We start from the raw sequence: 17706 nt of genomic DNA on the forward strand, positions 1-17706 counted from the left end.
TAGTCTATCATGTGTAAGTCTCTTTACCTCACCATAACTATGACAACCTACATCCATCTTAAATCTTCTACGTCTACATCTACATGGATACTCTGCAAATCACATTTATGTGCGTGGCAGAGGGTTCATCGAACCACCTTCACAATTCTCTGTTATTCCAATCTCCTATACCGCGCGGAAAGAATGAACGCCTATATCTTTCCGTACGAGCTCTGATTTCCCTTACTTTATCGTGGTGATCGTTCCTTCCTATGTAGGTCGGTGTCAACAAAATATTTTCGCATTCGGAGTAGAAAATTGGTGATTTGAATTTCGTGAGAAGATTCCGTCGAAACGAAAAACGCCTTTCTTTTAACGATTTCCAGCCCAAATCCTGTATCATTTCTGTGACACTCTCTCCCATATTTCGCGATAATACAAAACGTGCTGCCTTTCTTTGAACTTTTTCGATGTTCTCCGCCAGTCCTACCTGGTAAGGATCCCACACCGTGCACCAGTATTCTAAAAGAGGACGGACAAGCGTAGTGTAGGCAGTCTCCAATCTTACTATATTCATACCTTGATCTTCCTCTTTAATTTTAACCCCCCGCCCCCCGAATTTCCTTCCATTATCAAATTGACAGTTAATTTCTTAAGTTCTTGATACATCTAGACGTATCCTATCAACCGATCCCTTATTTTAAGCAAGTTTTGGATTAAATTTCTTTTTTTTCCAATTTGATTCTCTGCTTCCTAACTAGTTTTCGCACTACCCAGCTTATCTTCAAAATTGTTCAAATGTGTGTGAAATCGTATGGGACTTAACTGCTAAGGTCATCAGTCCCTAAGCTTACACACTAATTAACCTAAATTATCCTAAGGGCAAATACACACACCCATGCCCGAGGGAGGACTCGAACCTCCGCCGGGACCAGCCCCACAGTCCATGACTGTAGCGCCCTAGACCGCTCGGCTAATACCGCGCGGCAGCTTATCTTCAGCATTCTTCTATAGCATCAATTTCAAAGGCCTCTATTCTCTTCTTGTCTGAATCGCTTATCGCCCATGTCTAACTTTTACTGCCAGTCTATATTTTATATCCTCTCTACTTCGGTCTTCATAAGTTATTTTGCTGCCCAAATAGGAAAAGTTAACTACTACTTTCTGTACTTCATTTCCTAGTCTAATTTCCTGAACAGTGCCTTATTTCATTCGACTAGTTTCCATAAACCTTTTTTACTTTTGTTAACTGTCCGTTCGTCTTATAATCTCTTTACAAGATGCTACCCATCCCGTTGAGCAACTTCTCGAAGTTCTGTGACATCGCAGACAGAATGACAATCTCATCGGCAAACCTCAAAGTTCTTATTTCTTCTCCATAAAGTTTAGCTCTGTTTCCAGAGTTCTCGATGGTTTTCTTCAGAGCTCTGTGCAAAATTCTCCCAGGTAAAATATTCCTGAAGTAAAATAATTCCACATTCGGATCTCAGGGCGGGCACTACTCAGGAGGATGTTATCAGCAAACAAAACTGCCATTCCACCGGTCGGATCGTGGAATGTAAGATCCCTTAATACGGTATGTAGGTTAGAAAATTTGTGAACCACCTAAAGAATTTCGTTCGTATGCGGACAAATAATTTGCCTAGGTGCAATCGGCGGTATACTATAGCGGCCTTGGATCGTGTTAGACAGCCTACGTTTCAGCTGTGACCCTTCCTGTTCGTCAGTAACATTTTGGGAGGCCCTATACCAAGACAATAGTGAAGATAGAGCGGCAGGCTGTCTTTCACATTCTCGCGGGATGCGTCAGGCTACGACTGTACCATCTCTTAGATTACAACACTCGTGCAACAGAGCTCCTTCGTGGGCGCTGAGATACCCGGACGTGTCGTGGCCACATTGTCTGAGAAGAACACGCATGACTACTACCAGCTTGCTTGCCGCTCCAAGGTCTACCACTCGATGACGGCGCCAGTTAAGCCGACGATAGTGAGAACTCATTTGCATCCCCAAGTGTTGCAGAGTTTGACTGTTGTTGCGCAGACAAGGTGTGCAAGATGCTCCGCTGCGCGGACTCTCCCCGTGAACTCTTGGGATTTACCCGACAAAGAATTTATAAAATTTTCATATTCAGACACCATATAAAGGAGATGCGGGCCCAGGTCCTTTTGCTCTTTTATGCAGGATCTTAACTTCCTGCTGACTCCGAGGGCATTAGAGACGGACTGGGGGCTAAAGTTTGACTGAACGTTAAGTTACGAGTAACAAACATGTATCAGCCATTTCTCCAGAACACTAATGCGGACTGGTTAAATGGAGCAGTTAGAAGGATGGCTCTACGTCTGCTACAAGCCAGAAGCGACTATACAGTGCGTGGCAGAGGGTATTTGGCACCAATATTTGCAAGTTTCTGGTCTGTTCCATTCGCATGTTGAGCCAGAGCTAGTTAACTACCTACACACCTTTTTACGAGCTCAGATCTCTCATTTTATTTTCGTGATCCCTAAGCGAGATACACTATGGTGGAAGCAGAGCGGTCCCATAGCCTTTCTCGAAACAGGTTCGTTAAATTTATAACACATAGTTTCGCGAGAAGAACGTTCTTTCTTTTAAAAGTTCTCAATTACGAGGGTTGGAACTTTAATAGTGGCAACTAATTATTTACAACTCGTACAAACTAGATACGTGTTTCAAAGTTTTACTGACCTTGAAAGTAATCACCAGCATTATGTATAGCCGCGCGGGATTAGCCGAGCGGTCTAGGCGCTGCACTCATGGACTGTGCGGCTGGTCCCGGCAGAGGTTCGAGTCCTCCCTCGGGCATGGATGTGTGTGTTTGTCCTTGGGATAATTTACGTTAATTAGTGTGTAAGCTTAGGGCTGATGACCTTAGCAGTTAAGTCCCATAAGATTTCACACACATTTTTTGAGCATTATATATAACCCGTTGCCAGTGATGTGGAAGTCGTAGGATACTCTTAGCAGTGCCAGCTGTGTTGACAGTTTGAGAGGCGCGGTCTGTTGCCCGATGAATTTGTAGCAGTTCTGAAGCGAATGCCGTGAAGTGTTTCCCTCAGTTTAGAAACTGAGCTGAACTTACGAGGGTTTAAGTCGGGGGAGTGCAGTAGGTGATACAGCACTTAGCAGGCCCACCAGTCAAACAAATCAGTGACAGCTTGCACTGTACGTGCTTGAACATTGTTCTGCAAAATGATGGCCAGGTCCTATAGAAAGTGTCACCAGGTCTGTCTCTATGCTGTTGATTTTGCCCAGTTTAGAGACGGAAGTAATGACACTTTCTGCAGGAACTCACCATCATTTTGCAGTTGAACCTACGACCTACAAATTTGTGGTATTTATTGTGTAACCTGAATTCAATGGAAATTTTTTAGTACTCGTGTAGAGAACCTTACAATTCTCAGTGTTTAGTATCAATTGCTACATTTCGCCCCAAGCAAACGACTTCTCTAAAACATTTTGCAATTCGTTTTCGTCTTCTGATGACATTACTAGAAAGTTAACGAGAGCATCGTCTGCAAACAATCTTAGATGGCTGCTCAGATTGCCTCCTAAATCGTTTATATAGAAGATGAACAGCAGAGGGCCTACAACAATTACTGGGAAACGGGTATCTTTTCTCAGAGGAAATCACGAGTCCAGTCGCACAACTGAGACAGTACTTCACAGGCACATACAGGGTTATTACAAATGATTGAAGCGATTTCACAGCTCTACAATAACTTTATTATTTGAGATATATTCACAATGCTTTGCACACACGTACAAAAACTCAAAAAGTTTTTTTTAGGAATTCACAAATGTTCGATATGTGCCCCTTCAGTGATTCGGCAGACATCAAGCCGATAATCAAGTTCTTCCCACACTCGGCGCAGCTTGTCCCCATCAATGAGTTCGAAAGCATCGTTGATGCGGGCTCGCAGTTCTGGCACGTTTCTTGGTAGAGGAGGTTTAAACACTGAATCTTTCACATAACCCCACAGAAAGAAATCGCATGGGGTTAAGTCGGGAGAGCGTGGGGCCATGACATGAATTGCTGATCATGATCTCCAACCCGACCGATCCATCGGTTTTCCAATCTCCTGTTTAAGAAATGCCGAACATCATGATGGAAGTGCGGTGGAGCACCATCCTGTTGAAAGATGAAGTCGGCGCTGTCGGTCTCCAGTTGTGGCATGAGCCAATTTTCCAGCATGTCCAGATACACATGTTCTGTAACGTTTTTTTCGCAGAAGAAAAAGGGGCCGTAAACTTTAAACCGTGAGATTGCACAAAACACGTTAACTATTGGTGAATTGCGAATTTGGTGCACGAATGCGTGAGGATTCTCTACCGCCCTGATTCGCACATTGTGTCTGTTCACTTCACCATTAAGAAAAAATGTTGCTTCATCACTGAAAACAAGTTTCACACTGAACGCATTCTCTTCCTTGAGCTGTTGCAACCGCGCCGAAAATTCAAAGCAATTGTAAACGGTAAGGCTTCTGCTTTAGCCTTTTCCGTAAGATTTTCCAAACCGTCGGCTGTGGTACGTTTAGCTCCCTACTTGCTTTATTCGTCGACTTCCGCGGGCTACGCGTGAAACTTGCCCGCACGCGTTCAACCGTTTCTTCGCTCACTGCCTCCTTACAGAGGCATCCAGAAGCTTTAAACTGCGCATACCATCGCCGAATGGAGTTAGCAGTTGGTGGATCTTTGTTGAACTTCGTCCTGAAGTGTCGTTGCACTGTTATGACTGACTGATGTGAGTGCATTTCAAGCACGACATACGCTTTCTCGGCTCCTGTCGCTATTTTGTCTCACTGCACTCTCGAGCGCTCTGGCGGCAGAATCCTGAAGTGCGGATTCAGACGAACAAAACTTTGAGTTTTTCTACGTATCTGTAGTGTGTCGTGACCATATGTCTATGAATGGAGCTACAGTGAATTTATGAAATCGCTTCAATCATTTGTAATAGCCCTGTAATATACTGCGCGTTATAGGTGCCACAGGGAGGATGTAGGTAGGTATTTACAGTTAACATGACGGTAGCAAAAAGAAATTACCGTGCAAACTCTGGTCAGTTTATTACTAGCGGCAATCAGCTCATTGAGAGTCTTCTTAAATTCCGGGCGAAAATTAATCCAGCTGTATGTCGTCGTGAACACCACAAGAAGCTCGGCAACTGGCCATAACCCCGAGATGAAGTCAACCCCGACGGATCGGCAGTGAAATTTCATGCTGGGCCGACGAGCGAGCCGGAAACGTTGCCTGCAAAGAGGAGCAGCTTTCTCGCGGTTTTTTGGAGCGAAAACTTGTCAACCGGCTCCGGGCGATTTATGTGCTGGATGGTTGCTCCAGTTCATTTGCTGTGTTCCCGCTCGTTCCGACCAGCAGCCGTGTTTTTGTATCCTTTCTTTAAGATGCCCACTGGCCCATATCAGACGAACCGAGCGAGTAACTGTGAACTTGATGTCGTACGACATCGTCTGAACTGCTTGCTAGTCTGCAAATGCTAAGAAGTATCCTTCGTAGTTCTTCTATACTGGCGATGTTCTGAAATCGATTCTTGAAAAATTGATGAGTCTGTTCTCGGAAAACGCACCGGTGCCACAACTGTGTGCTGCGGTTGGGTACTGTGGAAGCTGTAATGGAACCTAAATTACCGATTAAAACGATGTTAATCAATAAATAAGAATGCTATTTTCTAAAGTCTCTTCCGTATTTGAATTTAGGCGAAGTCCGTTCAAATCTTAATATTTCTTTTGTTTCTCCAGTGCCTCAGATAATGGCTCGTTTTAAAGCGCAAGACATAGTTATCTTTGAATTCTGCAACAGTTTTATTCCGTTAATAGCGTTCTAAAGTTCACTGAAGTTCAGAAACCCACATGTGTTTTAATTGTCTGGATATAACCAGTTCTAATACACATAGCACTTCGGTACAGTAGGTCATCAGATGCAGTAACTCAGGGGGAAGAACACTTCCACTCCATTCCGTGCTTTACCAGCTCAGTGGAAGAGTATTATCTGGTAGAAGCTGTACCACAAAATTCGATGCATGGGGCAAAAAAAAGAAACCTCTTACTTTTTTGCAGTTCCAGCGCAGCCTCAGTCCTGTCATGCGATGTTTACTTTCCAATGGAAGTGAACTACCCTCCGCGAACAGCCTTCGCCCTCATATATAACACATTTAGCGGGTATTTTTGCGAAGAATTCGGAAGCATGTATATTTACAAGCATTACATCACTGACAATCCAAGAGTTCTCGAATGTCGTTAAGAGACGTACGTCATTCCGTGAAAATAAACAGTGATTTAACATCTCGATTTATAAAAAACTGACACGGAAGAAGATCATACGCATACTCTGTAATCTCTGCATAGTGTATGACGCAGGGCACCTGATGATGGTTCAAATGGCTCTGAGCACTATGGGACTTAGCATCTGAGGTCATCAGTCCCCTAGAACTTAAAACTACTTAAACCTAACTAACCTAAGGACAGTACAAACATCCATGCCCGAGGCAGGATTCGAACCTGCGACCGTAGCTGTCGCGCCGTTTCAAACTGAAGCGCCTAGAACCGCTCGGCCACTCTGGCCGGCGCACCTGATGACACCTGTATTGACCACCCCTTATATTCCATTCGTATGTCGACTTTCCCAGTCATGCCGACATTTCTTCTTCTTCTTCTTTTTTTTTAATTTTTAGTTTCAGTCTAACACAATGAATATACGAATTCATTACATATATGAATATTTTCTAGATCTATTTCATAACTCGTTGGATACCCTAAATTTGATCATGTGATAATGTCATTTCATATAGTTGAATTAACAAAGGTGCCATCAATAGTCAAATCAGTAACGCAATAAAACGGCATTTGCTTATACTATTGATTTATGCTTTCCGTTTGGATACCAAAGTAATTTTCCGTCGGTTCTTGGCCGAACGCAACAATATTACATGGAAAACACTTTCCTAATGTTCTGTAAAATATATTAATTATCTGGTCACAAAACAGCCGTCGGCTTCTTACGCCATCGTCAGGTGACAAGTGATTGTCGCAAACACAGATAAAACGGGATGCGACTTAACAGGTATTACTAACACAGAAGATACAAGAGATACTAAAAACTATGACATATAGAGTGTAATACTTTCCTTTATAAACACTGTGTATGTCCTCAGTTTTGTATCTTCTGCTTCTTGTATAAAGGTAATATCTGTGAAAGTCGCACGTCGTTTTATCTGTGCTTGTGACATTCAGTTGTCACACGACGATAACGTAAGAAGCCGAAAACCCGTTCGTTACCTAATACATGATATATTTTGTAGAACATTAGTAAAGTGTTTATTTGCACCAAAGTAACGTAACTTTAAAAAAAATTAAATTAAGTTCTGCATACTTTTCATCAAAGCTACTTCTTGGGGCACAACATCTTTTCAAATTCACCAGATCATTTATGTCAAGTGTGTTTCTAAATTACGGGCAGCCGCAGCCAAATTTCCACATTTGGAAAAAATTATCCGCACTTGTATAAACTCACGACTGTTTCAGAACCACCAGAAGACACATCCTCAAGTGATCTGTACGAACAATGAGGAAAAGTTCTTTTATAAAGAATACTTACCGATGGTGTAAACGATAAAGGGATAGCTACTGAAAAGTAGTATTATAGAGTTGTGCTCGAAGAGTACTCACAAAGATACTCTTTATCAAGTCGTCACCGAAAGGTAATTGCCTTATAGCGACTGTCCATCGTTCACATCAGATTGTAAACAAATAGCATGCCACAAGCGGTAGTGCATATTAACATTTTACGTTTTAACTATCCGCTTCTAGTATTCTTATAAACTATGTTTGTGGAAGAGGGAATTTTTTATCATCACTCAGATTTATTAATATGTTGCGTTTTATTGTCCACTTTCAGTATTTTTATAAATGGGATTCTATCTTTTCACATATACTTATTAAACAGTTTAGCACATCTATAGCCGCCCCGCACTCTCCACGCCCTCTACAGCGACGGATTTGCTTCCGTCGCCTATGACGCCACAGTACTCCCTTGCCTGCTGCCCACCATCCTATTTGTGACGCTGTAAAGCTCTTCCCATTTACTGGGTACATATTTCGAGATACTCTCGGTGCACTAGTAGTCTACAGCTTGGGTTTGTCCCGTTTAATTTTTATCCAGATTTTATTGGCTCTGAGCACTATGGGACTTAACATCTGTGGTCATCAGTCTCCTAGAACTTAGAACTACTTAAACCTAACTAACCTAAGGACATCACACACATCCATGCCCGAGGCAGGGTTCGAACCTGCGACCGTAGCAGTCGCGCGGTTCCGGACTGAGCGCCTAGAACCGCTAGACCACCGCGGCCGGCCAGATTTTATTCTTATAGGTTTTGCTACCACCTCCGATTTAAATATGGACTACCGCTTTTAGCGCGCTATTTGTTTACAACTTTACGTGAATAATGGGGAGTGGCTCTAAGGCAATAACCTTTCGGCGATGAATAGTTAAAAAGAATATCAGTGAATACTTCTCAAACACAACTCTATAATATTACTTTTCAGTACCCCTTTATTCTTTACACAGTTGTTAAGGATTCTTTGTAAAAGGATTTTTCCTTATTACTTGTACAGATCACCGAAGGACGCGTCTTATAGTGGTGCGAGATCGGTCGTGACTTTTAATAAAGAGTATTCTATAGCCAGTGCAGACACGCCATGTGGCTGGCTGGTACGCTATTGGTCCTGACGGAGGCGGTGTTGTGGTTGCTGTTGCAGCAGGCGGCTTCCAGCAGTCGCCGTCGCCGAGCGGCGGCGCGGGCGCCGGCGGAATGCTGGGCGCGCCCCCGGGCTCGCCGTTCCGCGCCGGGCACCGCGCGCCATGGCCGCCGCCCTCCGTCCCCACAGCGCAGCAGGCCGACGGTGAGTGGCCAGCACTGTAAATAGCTTTATTCACACTTGTAGAGTTTTAAAAAACTCCATATACACACTCATGCTCATAAATGAAGGATAATGCTGATACATGGTGAAACAACGACGCTCTAGTGGGCGGTTTGCGGGTTTAAATCACCTCGGGGTATGACCATGCGGTGCATTTGACCTGCAGTCGTCGCACGGTGGCGCTGGCAGCAGTCCACATAGGCTGAGATGTGTTGGTGCATGTCAGAGTACGGTGCAGCGAGTAAGTGTGCAGACGTTTTCAGACGTGCTAATGGTGAATGTGTGTTGAAAATGGCTCAAAGAACACATATTGATGACGTTATGAGGGGTAGAATACTAGGGCGACTGGAGGCTGGTCAAACACAGCAGGTCGTAGCACGGGCCCTTCGTGTGCCACAAAGTGTTATCTCAAGATTATGGCAACGATTCCAGCAGACAGGAAACGTGTCCAGGCGCTACAGTACGGGACGTCCAAAGTGTACAACACCACAAGAAGACCGATATCTCACCATCAGTGCCCTCAGACGGCCACGGAGTACTGCAAGTAGCCTTGCTCGGGACCTAACCGCAGCCACTGGAACAGTTGTCTCCAGACACACGGTCTACAGACGACTGAACAGACATGGTTTATTTGCCCGGAGACCTGCAAGGCGCCTTCCGCTGACCCCTGGTCACAGGAGAGCCCTTAAAGCCTGGTGTCAAGAACACAGTACATGGTCACTGGAACAGTGGTCCCAGGTTATATTCACGGAAGAGTTCAGGTTCTGAACAGTGATTCTCGCCTGGTTTTCACGTGACGTGAACCAGGAAACAGATACCAACGTTTTAATGTACTTGAAAGCGACCTGTATAGAGGTCATGGTTTGATGTTGTGGGGTGGGATTATGATTGGTGCACGTACACCACTGCAAGTCTTTGACAGAGGAACTGTAAAAGGTCAGTTGTATCGGGACGTCATTTCGCACCAGTATGTTGTCCGCCTTTTCAGGGGTAGAGTGGGTCACACCTTCCTCCTGATGGATGATAACGCACGGCCCCACCGTGCTGCCATCGTGGAGGAGTACCTTGAAACAAAAGATATCAGGCGAATGGAGTGGCCTGCCTGTTCTCCAGACCTAAACCCCATCGAGCACGTCTGGGATGCTCTCGGTCGACGTATCGCTGCACTTCTTCAACCCGCTAAGACACATCAGGAGCTCTGACAGGCACTGGTGCAAGAATGGGAGGCTATACGCCAGCAGCTGCTCGACCACCTAATCCAGAGTATGCCAACCCGTTGTGCGGCCTGTGTACGTGTGCACGGTGATCATATCCCATATTGATGTCAGGGTACATGCGCAGGAAACAGTGGCGTTTTGTAGCACATGTGTTTCGGGACGGTTTTCTCATCAATACTGTGGACTTACAGATCTGTGTTGAGTGTGTTCTCTAAGTGCCTATTCTATTAGCGCCAGTTTCATGTAGTGCCACGTTGTGTGGCACCACAGTCTGCAATTATCCTTAATTTATGAGCATGAGTACGGATGACGTTTACATACACTAAGGTGACAAAAGGCATGGGATAGCGATATGCACATACACAGATGGCGCTAGTATCGCGTACAACGGTAAACAAGGGCATTGCTTTAGTGGAGATGTCACTTGCACTCAGGTGATAGATGTGAAGAGGCATCCAACGTGATTATGACCGCATGACGGGAAATGCTAGTTGGTAGTTGGACATTTCACTTCAGAGATCGTTAGGGAACTCAGTGTTCCGAGATCCAGTGTGAAGAGTGTGCCGAGGATTTAGGGCATCACGTCCCACCACGTACAACGCAGTGCCCGACGGCCTTCACTCTGCTACCGAGAGCAGCGGTGTTTAAGTAGAGTTGCCATCGCTAACAGACAAGCAACACTGCGTGAAATAACCCCAGAAATCAATGTGTACCCGTTAGCACAGTGCGGCGAAATTTGGTGTTATTGGACTATGGCAGCATACTACCGACGGGAGTGGTTTTACTAACAATACGACATCGCCTGCAGCGCCTCTCCTGTACTCGTGACCATAAAGGTTGGACCCTAGACGAATGGAAGACCGTGGCTTGGTCAGATGAGTCTCAGTTTCAGTTCTTAACAACTGGCCACTCACCGTCGGCCTGCTGCGCTGATGGCAGAGTTCGAGTGTGGCGCAGACCCCATGAAGCATGGACTCAAATTGTCATCAAGGCACTTTGCAAGCTAGTGGTGGAATGGACTGAGTCCTCTGGTCCAACTGAACCGATCATAGTCAGGGAACGTTTATGTTCGGAAACTTGCCTTCATCGATTTCATGCTCCCAAACAACGATGGAATTTGTATGGGTGACAATGCGCCATGTCATAGGGCCACAGTTGGTTTGAATAACATTCCGGACGTTTGGAGTGAATGATTTGGCCACCCAGATCGCCCGACATGATCCCATCGAGCATTTATGCGGCATAGTGAAAAGGTCAGTTCGTGCACAAAAGCCTGCACCGGCAGCACTTTCACAATTATGGAAGGCTACAGAGGCACCATGGCGCAATATTTCTGCAAGGGACTTCCAACGACTTGTGGAGTCCAAGCCACGTTGAGTTGCTGCACTACGCCGGGCAAAAGGAGGTCCGACACGATATTAGGAAGCATCCCACGACTTCTTTCACTTCAGTGTACCTACAGGTCCAGTTTGACAATGGTGAGACAGGTAGTCGGCCATGGCGTTATAGCAGAAACCACGCACCATTTCAATTTAGGAAAACCTAAATCAGGATTGCTGGATGGAGACTTGATCCTCCATCCTCCCCAATAAACGGCCAGTCTGTTTAAAATAGTGCAATTTCATTCAGTTTATCCCTAGTGAACTGTATTGTTTCCCAAAGAAGTTATTTAATAATGTAATACGCTAGTGGTAAACTGTTCATTTATCTCAGTACCCCCCGGTGTGGTATGGTCCCAACCTACTGCTAGATTCCCAGGCGTAGCTTCAGTCGCCCAAGAGACTGCAAAACAACACGTGTCATCTATGTTTGTAATTTGGATGTTGTTGTTGCGGTAATAGGTCAGTTAAACCTTCCAGTATTTCACGGGTTTCGAACAGGGGACTTCCCAGTCTCCTCTCAAACGCGTCAGTAGTCTGATCCTTGCAGCCACAACTGCTTAACGACAAGTTTCAAGAACGCTATACGAGTCATATTTTTCATCTCGTGTCAACAGCGTGTCTCGACACGAAACCTTCGTAAGCTCTGTAGTTTTCCAGGAATAAAGTCCACACTGAACTTTTTTTATTTTTTTCGTGGAGAAATATCATTTACATGCTTTTATCAACACAAATACAAAATTACAGGGAAAGGACACTTGCCAACGTTTTACTACACTCGATATTAGCTATAGTATTTACAAAATGCACCGTCGTTTCAACGACACAATTCGTATCTCGCGACAGTTTCCTATCTTCACTTCCTAGTTCCTGCAGGTTCCCCTAAAACCTACGAAAACTTCTCACTTATGTGTTTCGATAATTAGGCCACTATATCGGTTGTCCAATACCACAGTCTTTAAATTAGAGAAAATGACCATTTCTTTGGTGCAGTCTCCGAGCAGTCAACACAATAGTATTAAAACGTTCGATATGCCATACCGAGTTTGTAACTGGACGTCAGGCCTAGTCGCAATTATGCATGAGCCGGTTCTGAAGTCTGTTGCTGTAAATTCTTTTTGTTGTAATGTGCCTTTGTCACACTGTATCATTTGTTATATGTTTATCAATAGTGAAAAGAATAGTCACCAGATAGCAACAGGACCGTTCCTGCTAGTTGCTTGAGATTATTGGTATGAGAACCTACCAGTTTTATCCAAATAGGCTCCAGACTGCAAAAGGCAGTCGAGGAAAAGACGACGCCTTCTGCAGTTCTTACGAAGATCAACGGAGACGACAGTAGTCATTCGTAACAGTATACACCTGATCTGGCAGTAAAATCACAGCAGAATTAAGTGGACAGCGACACACAACGCACATGTATAGATTGTTTGCATAAATCATATAAATTATTTCCGTTTGCTATTCTATTTTAAAACTAGAGCACTAATTAAGGTTACGATAGCTCAACAACAGTGAAAAACCTGACGATTTCGTCAGTACGCGAGAAGGTCGTAATTCTCCGTTGCGAAAGCTAGACATTTGAAAAATAGTTTCATATATCTGAAGGATAACGCTCTAATCCAAAAATCCTAACCTTAAAACTGTTATTGCTCTGACAGGAATATTTACGTAAGCGTTCTTTGATGTTAGGTAATTGAGTGTGTCGTCTTGCTAGGCACTGTGGCTCAAGAGATAATGGCATCTCCCATCCTCCACACAAGTACCCTGTTGGAAACCTCCTGCAGCTGTTCAATACGTCAGTGTATGTGTGGTGAAATAAGCCACAAAATATTTTCTACGTAGTGTTCGAGCAGCACGGGAACTCGTCGCCCGATACAGTACAAAAGGTATAACGAAAACACACAATAAACATATATTTTCCATTGGTAAAAATGAGAATTGAAAGAAAAGAGTCGACCGAGAAATTATCTTACAAACGAGCCTATTATTGCAAGTATTATGTGCTTCAAGGCTGCATCCAAGGCTTTCGAATTGATGTCACTCGTCGATCTTTCATTCCAACAACACGATTAGATTATATCTCACATTACAGAAAAATCAAATATGAGGTGGAAACTAGAGTCAAAATCTGAACCAAGTTCTTAAGGCGCCAAGATCCAAAGTGCTCTACGCATCGTCTACATTAAATAGGCGATACGTTTCAAACTATCATTTATTATTATTATTATTATTATTATTATTATTGGCTTGTTTCAAATGGCTCTGAGCACTATGGGACTCAACTTCTGAGGTCATTAGTCCCCTAGAACTAGTTAAACCTAACTAACCTAAGGACATCACATACATCCATGCCCGAGGCAGGATTCGAACCTGCGACCGTAGCGGTCTCGCGGTTCCAGACTGCAGCGCCTAGAACCGCACGGCCACTTCGGCCGGCCATTATTATTATTATTATTTTAATTAATGAGGAATCTTTCAATGTATTAATGCCGTACTGTACATTTCACACCAGACTAACACCATTATTGACAAACACAATACAGTACTCATATGGGTTCACTCTCTCTTTAGACTCCAAAAAATCGTCTGTTCAGTATGCGGAAAAATAAATACAGAAAATAGGAACTTCGAATTGTTACCCCACAACGAGACCTCAACAGCGAATCTGACAAACAAAGACTAGAAAAATGACCGTATCACAGAATTTCATTCAGTGACAAGATAATTTTCGTTATTAAAGGATTGTTTATCAAATACAAGAAAAAATGCAACGGTACGATGCCATGTTCTGTTAATGCTTTCTCTTTCTGTTGATGACAATCGCTCTGTAAAACCAATTCCAGTGCCTATCATTCTGTAAATCCAATAACAACATATTCTACAGAACGTAACGGATATAACATTAAGGACACCTGACAACTCATACAAGGTAACTCACGACACTCAGCGCTATTAAAGCGAAATCAAGTAATACTGAAGTGCAGCCTGGTCGTTTACTAAGTAACAAAGACTCCGAGCCAGTACAAGAAAACAAATGCCTGAATAGCTGCTGCTAGTCTAGGGGAAAACAGCTACGAAACCAGGACAAGCTCCACGACTCGGAAGCGATGCCAACGTTACACTACAGAAACAACGCTTTCCCAACGAGTAGCCAAGAAGTACATACGGAGCCTGCAAATGAACAACTAAAAGTAACGAGTACGAAGACATGTTCCCCACACTTTCTTACCCATCTGTCTCTCTGTCCGATCATCTGACTTCATTGCTACTGTTTCACTCGCTTGACTCCTCGATTCCTGTCTTAATTTATTCATTGAGGATCTTAAATCCAATTAAGCAGATTTTCATCCCTCTGAAAACACAACGAGGAAAAATAAAATCATAACAGCTATAAATAATTGACGCAGAGTAATGAAATTTCAGGAATACATTTGTTTAGGTAACATCTTTAACTGATTAATGTTGCAAGCTCACAGGTTACTGTGAGCACAACAAAAGCCATTCCAAATGTGAAATGCTGGTATATAAATAACCGGTGTAGCCGCCAGAATGTTGGATGCAAGCATGCAACGTGCATGCATTGTGTCATGCAGGTGACGGATGTCAGTTTGTCGGATACAGCTGCGAACCTGTTGTACTTGGTCCGTCAATACAGGGGTGGTTAATACTGGTTATGATGTCGCTGGAGTTATCGTCCAGTGATGTCCCACACATGTTCCATCACAGACAGATCTGGTGATCGAGCAGGCCAATGCAACTTGTCGACAATATGCAGAACATGTTGAGTTACAACAGCGGTATGTGGGGGAGCGTTATCCTGTTGGAAAACCCCCCTTCGAATGTTGTTCACGAATGGCAGCAGAACAGGTCACGTGCAAATTTGCAGTGAGGGTGCGAAGAATAACCACGGGAGTGGTTGCGAAATCACGCCCCAGACCATAATTCCAGGTCCAGTGTGTCTAGCGGGGAGACAAGTTGGTTGCAAGCGTTCACCTGGCCTCCTCCTAAACAACACCGGCCATCACAGGTACCGAGGCAGAACTGGCTTTCATCAGAAAACACAACAGACCTCGACCCTGCTCTTAATGAGCTGCGGCTCGAGACCACTAAAGTCGCAAACGGCGGTGGATTGGGGTCATTGGAACGCAGGCTACAGAGCATCTGGCTCAGAGCTGTCTCTGAATTAACCGATTTGCAACAGTTCGTTGTATCACTGTGGTGCCAACTGCTGCTCAAATTGCTGCTGTAGATGGCAGTACGACTGCAGATGCGGTACGATCCGCCAGAGCCATCCGCCGAACATGATGGTCTTCATCTCGGTAGTGCCACGTGGCCGTCCGGAGCCTGGGTGTCTTGAGATCGCACCTTCCCGTTACCACCGTTGCCAGCAATCGTCTGCAGAGGCTACATTCCTGCCAAGTCTTTCTGCAGTACTGTGGAAGGAACATCCAGCTTCTCGTGGCCCTATTACACGACCACGTTCAAACCCTATGAGCTGTTGATAATGGCGTCCTTGTCTCCTTAAAGGCATTCTGGATTAACATCGGCTCACTACGTCCTATCTCGAACGGTACAGCGCGTATTTAAAGCATACGTGATTTGTTTACTGTTAGTGGCGCTACTAGCGCCATTCTTATGCGACTGGTGCGAAATATGAACTGACGTCATCTTTCAGATGTAGAAACACGTCTACCAACTTCCGTTTATTTTGCACAAAACTTCTTGGTGCTGGGATTTTTTATTCCTTTAGTGTATTAATTTCTTGACTTGTGCACGTAGCGTAAGGGTTTAAGGCACTGGACCACCGCTGGTGAGTAGCAGGGATGAAATCAGCCGTCCAGAGTGAGGATTTTTGTTGTTTCCCTGCGTAAATCGCCGGCCGCTGTGGCCGAGTGGTTCTAGACACTTCAGTCCGGAACGGCGCTGCTGCTACGGTCGCAGGTTCGAATCCTGCCTCGGACATGGATGTGTGTGATGTCTTTAGGTTCATTAGGTTTAAGTAGCTCGTAAGTCTAGTAAGGTCATCCGAAGACCAGTTTCAGTTGCAAAGCGATTTAGAAAAGATTGCTGTATGGTGTGGCAGGTGGCAGTTGTCGCTAAATAACGAAAAGTGTGAGGTGATCCACATGAGTTCCAAAAGAAATCCGTTGGAATTCGATTACTCGATAAATAGTACAATTCTCAAGGCTGTCAATTCAACTAAGTACCTGGGTGTTAAAATTACGAACAACTTCAGTTGGAAAGACTACATAGATAGTATTGTGGGGAAGGCGAGCCAAAGGTTGCGTTTCATTGGCAGGACACTTAAAAGATGCAACAAGTCCACTAAAGAGACAGCTTACACTACACTCGTTCGTCTTCTGTTAGAATATTGCTGCGCGGTGTGGGATCCTTACCAGGTGGGATTGACGGAGGACATCGAAAGGGTGCAAAAAAGGGCAGCTCGTTTTGTATTATCACGTAATAGGGGAGAGAGTGTGGCAGATATGATACGCGAGTTGGGATGGAAGTCATTAAAGCAAAGACGTTTTTCGTCGTGGCGAGATCTATTTACGAAACTTCAGTCACCAACTTTCTCTTCCGAATGCGAAAATATTTTGTTGAGCCCAAACTACATAGGTAGGAATGATCATCAAAATAAAATAAGAGAAATCAGAGCTCGAACAGAAAGGTTTAGGTGTTCGTTTTTCCCGCGCGCTGTTCGGGAGTGGAATGGTAGAGAGATAGTATGATTGTGGTTCGATGAAACCTCTGCCAAGCACTTAAATGTGAATTGCAGAGTAGATGTGAAGTCTAGGGGTCTGATGACCTCAGATGTTAAGTCCCATTGTGCTTAGAGCCATTTGAACCACCCTAGATAAATTAAGGCAAAAGACGGGATGGATACTGTGCCTTCCCCATCCTTGTCCTGTCTGCAGATGTGCTCTATGTTAACTTCGTGGTTGACGAGAAGTTAAACCCTGTTCTTCCTACCTCCAGACTTTTTGCTGTGATTCATAGGAGGAAGATTCACGACAAAGCCTCACTTTTTTTAAATAAAAACTGCGAACAACACAGCACTATCTTATTTCTTGATTATACCAGAAATTATATAACTAATGTCAGTTGCATCAGAGAACACATGCGCTTACTCTGTCATTATTACGTAAGTGCAAATCTGTAACAAAGTAGCAA

General features: G+C 44.2%; 1 protein-coding gene across 1 annotated transcript in view; it reads left to right on the top strand.

Moving 5' to 3' along the window:
- LOC124593793 overlaps nt 1-17706 on the top strand; it is a 298108-nt gene that overhangs the window by 51765 nt on the left and 228637 nt on the right. Inside the window, exon 2 of the mRNA XM_047132142.1 lies at nt 8772-8915. Coding sequence (XP_046988098.1) covers nt 8825-8915 — 91 coding nt within the window. The 5' untranslated portion in view covers nt 8772-8824. The remainder of the gene's footprint in view (nt 1-8771; nt 8916-17706) is intronic.

This window comes from Schistocerca americana, chromosome 2 (genome assembly GCF_021461395.2).
Source record: "Schistocerca americana isolate TAMUIC-IGC-003095 chromosome 2, iqSchAmer2.1, whole genome shotgun sequence".
NCBI lineage: Eukaryota > Metazoa > Arthropoda > Insecta > Orthoptera > Acrididae > Schistocerca > Schistocerca americana.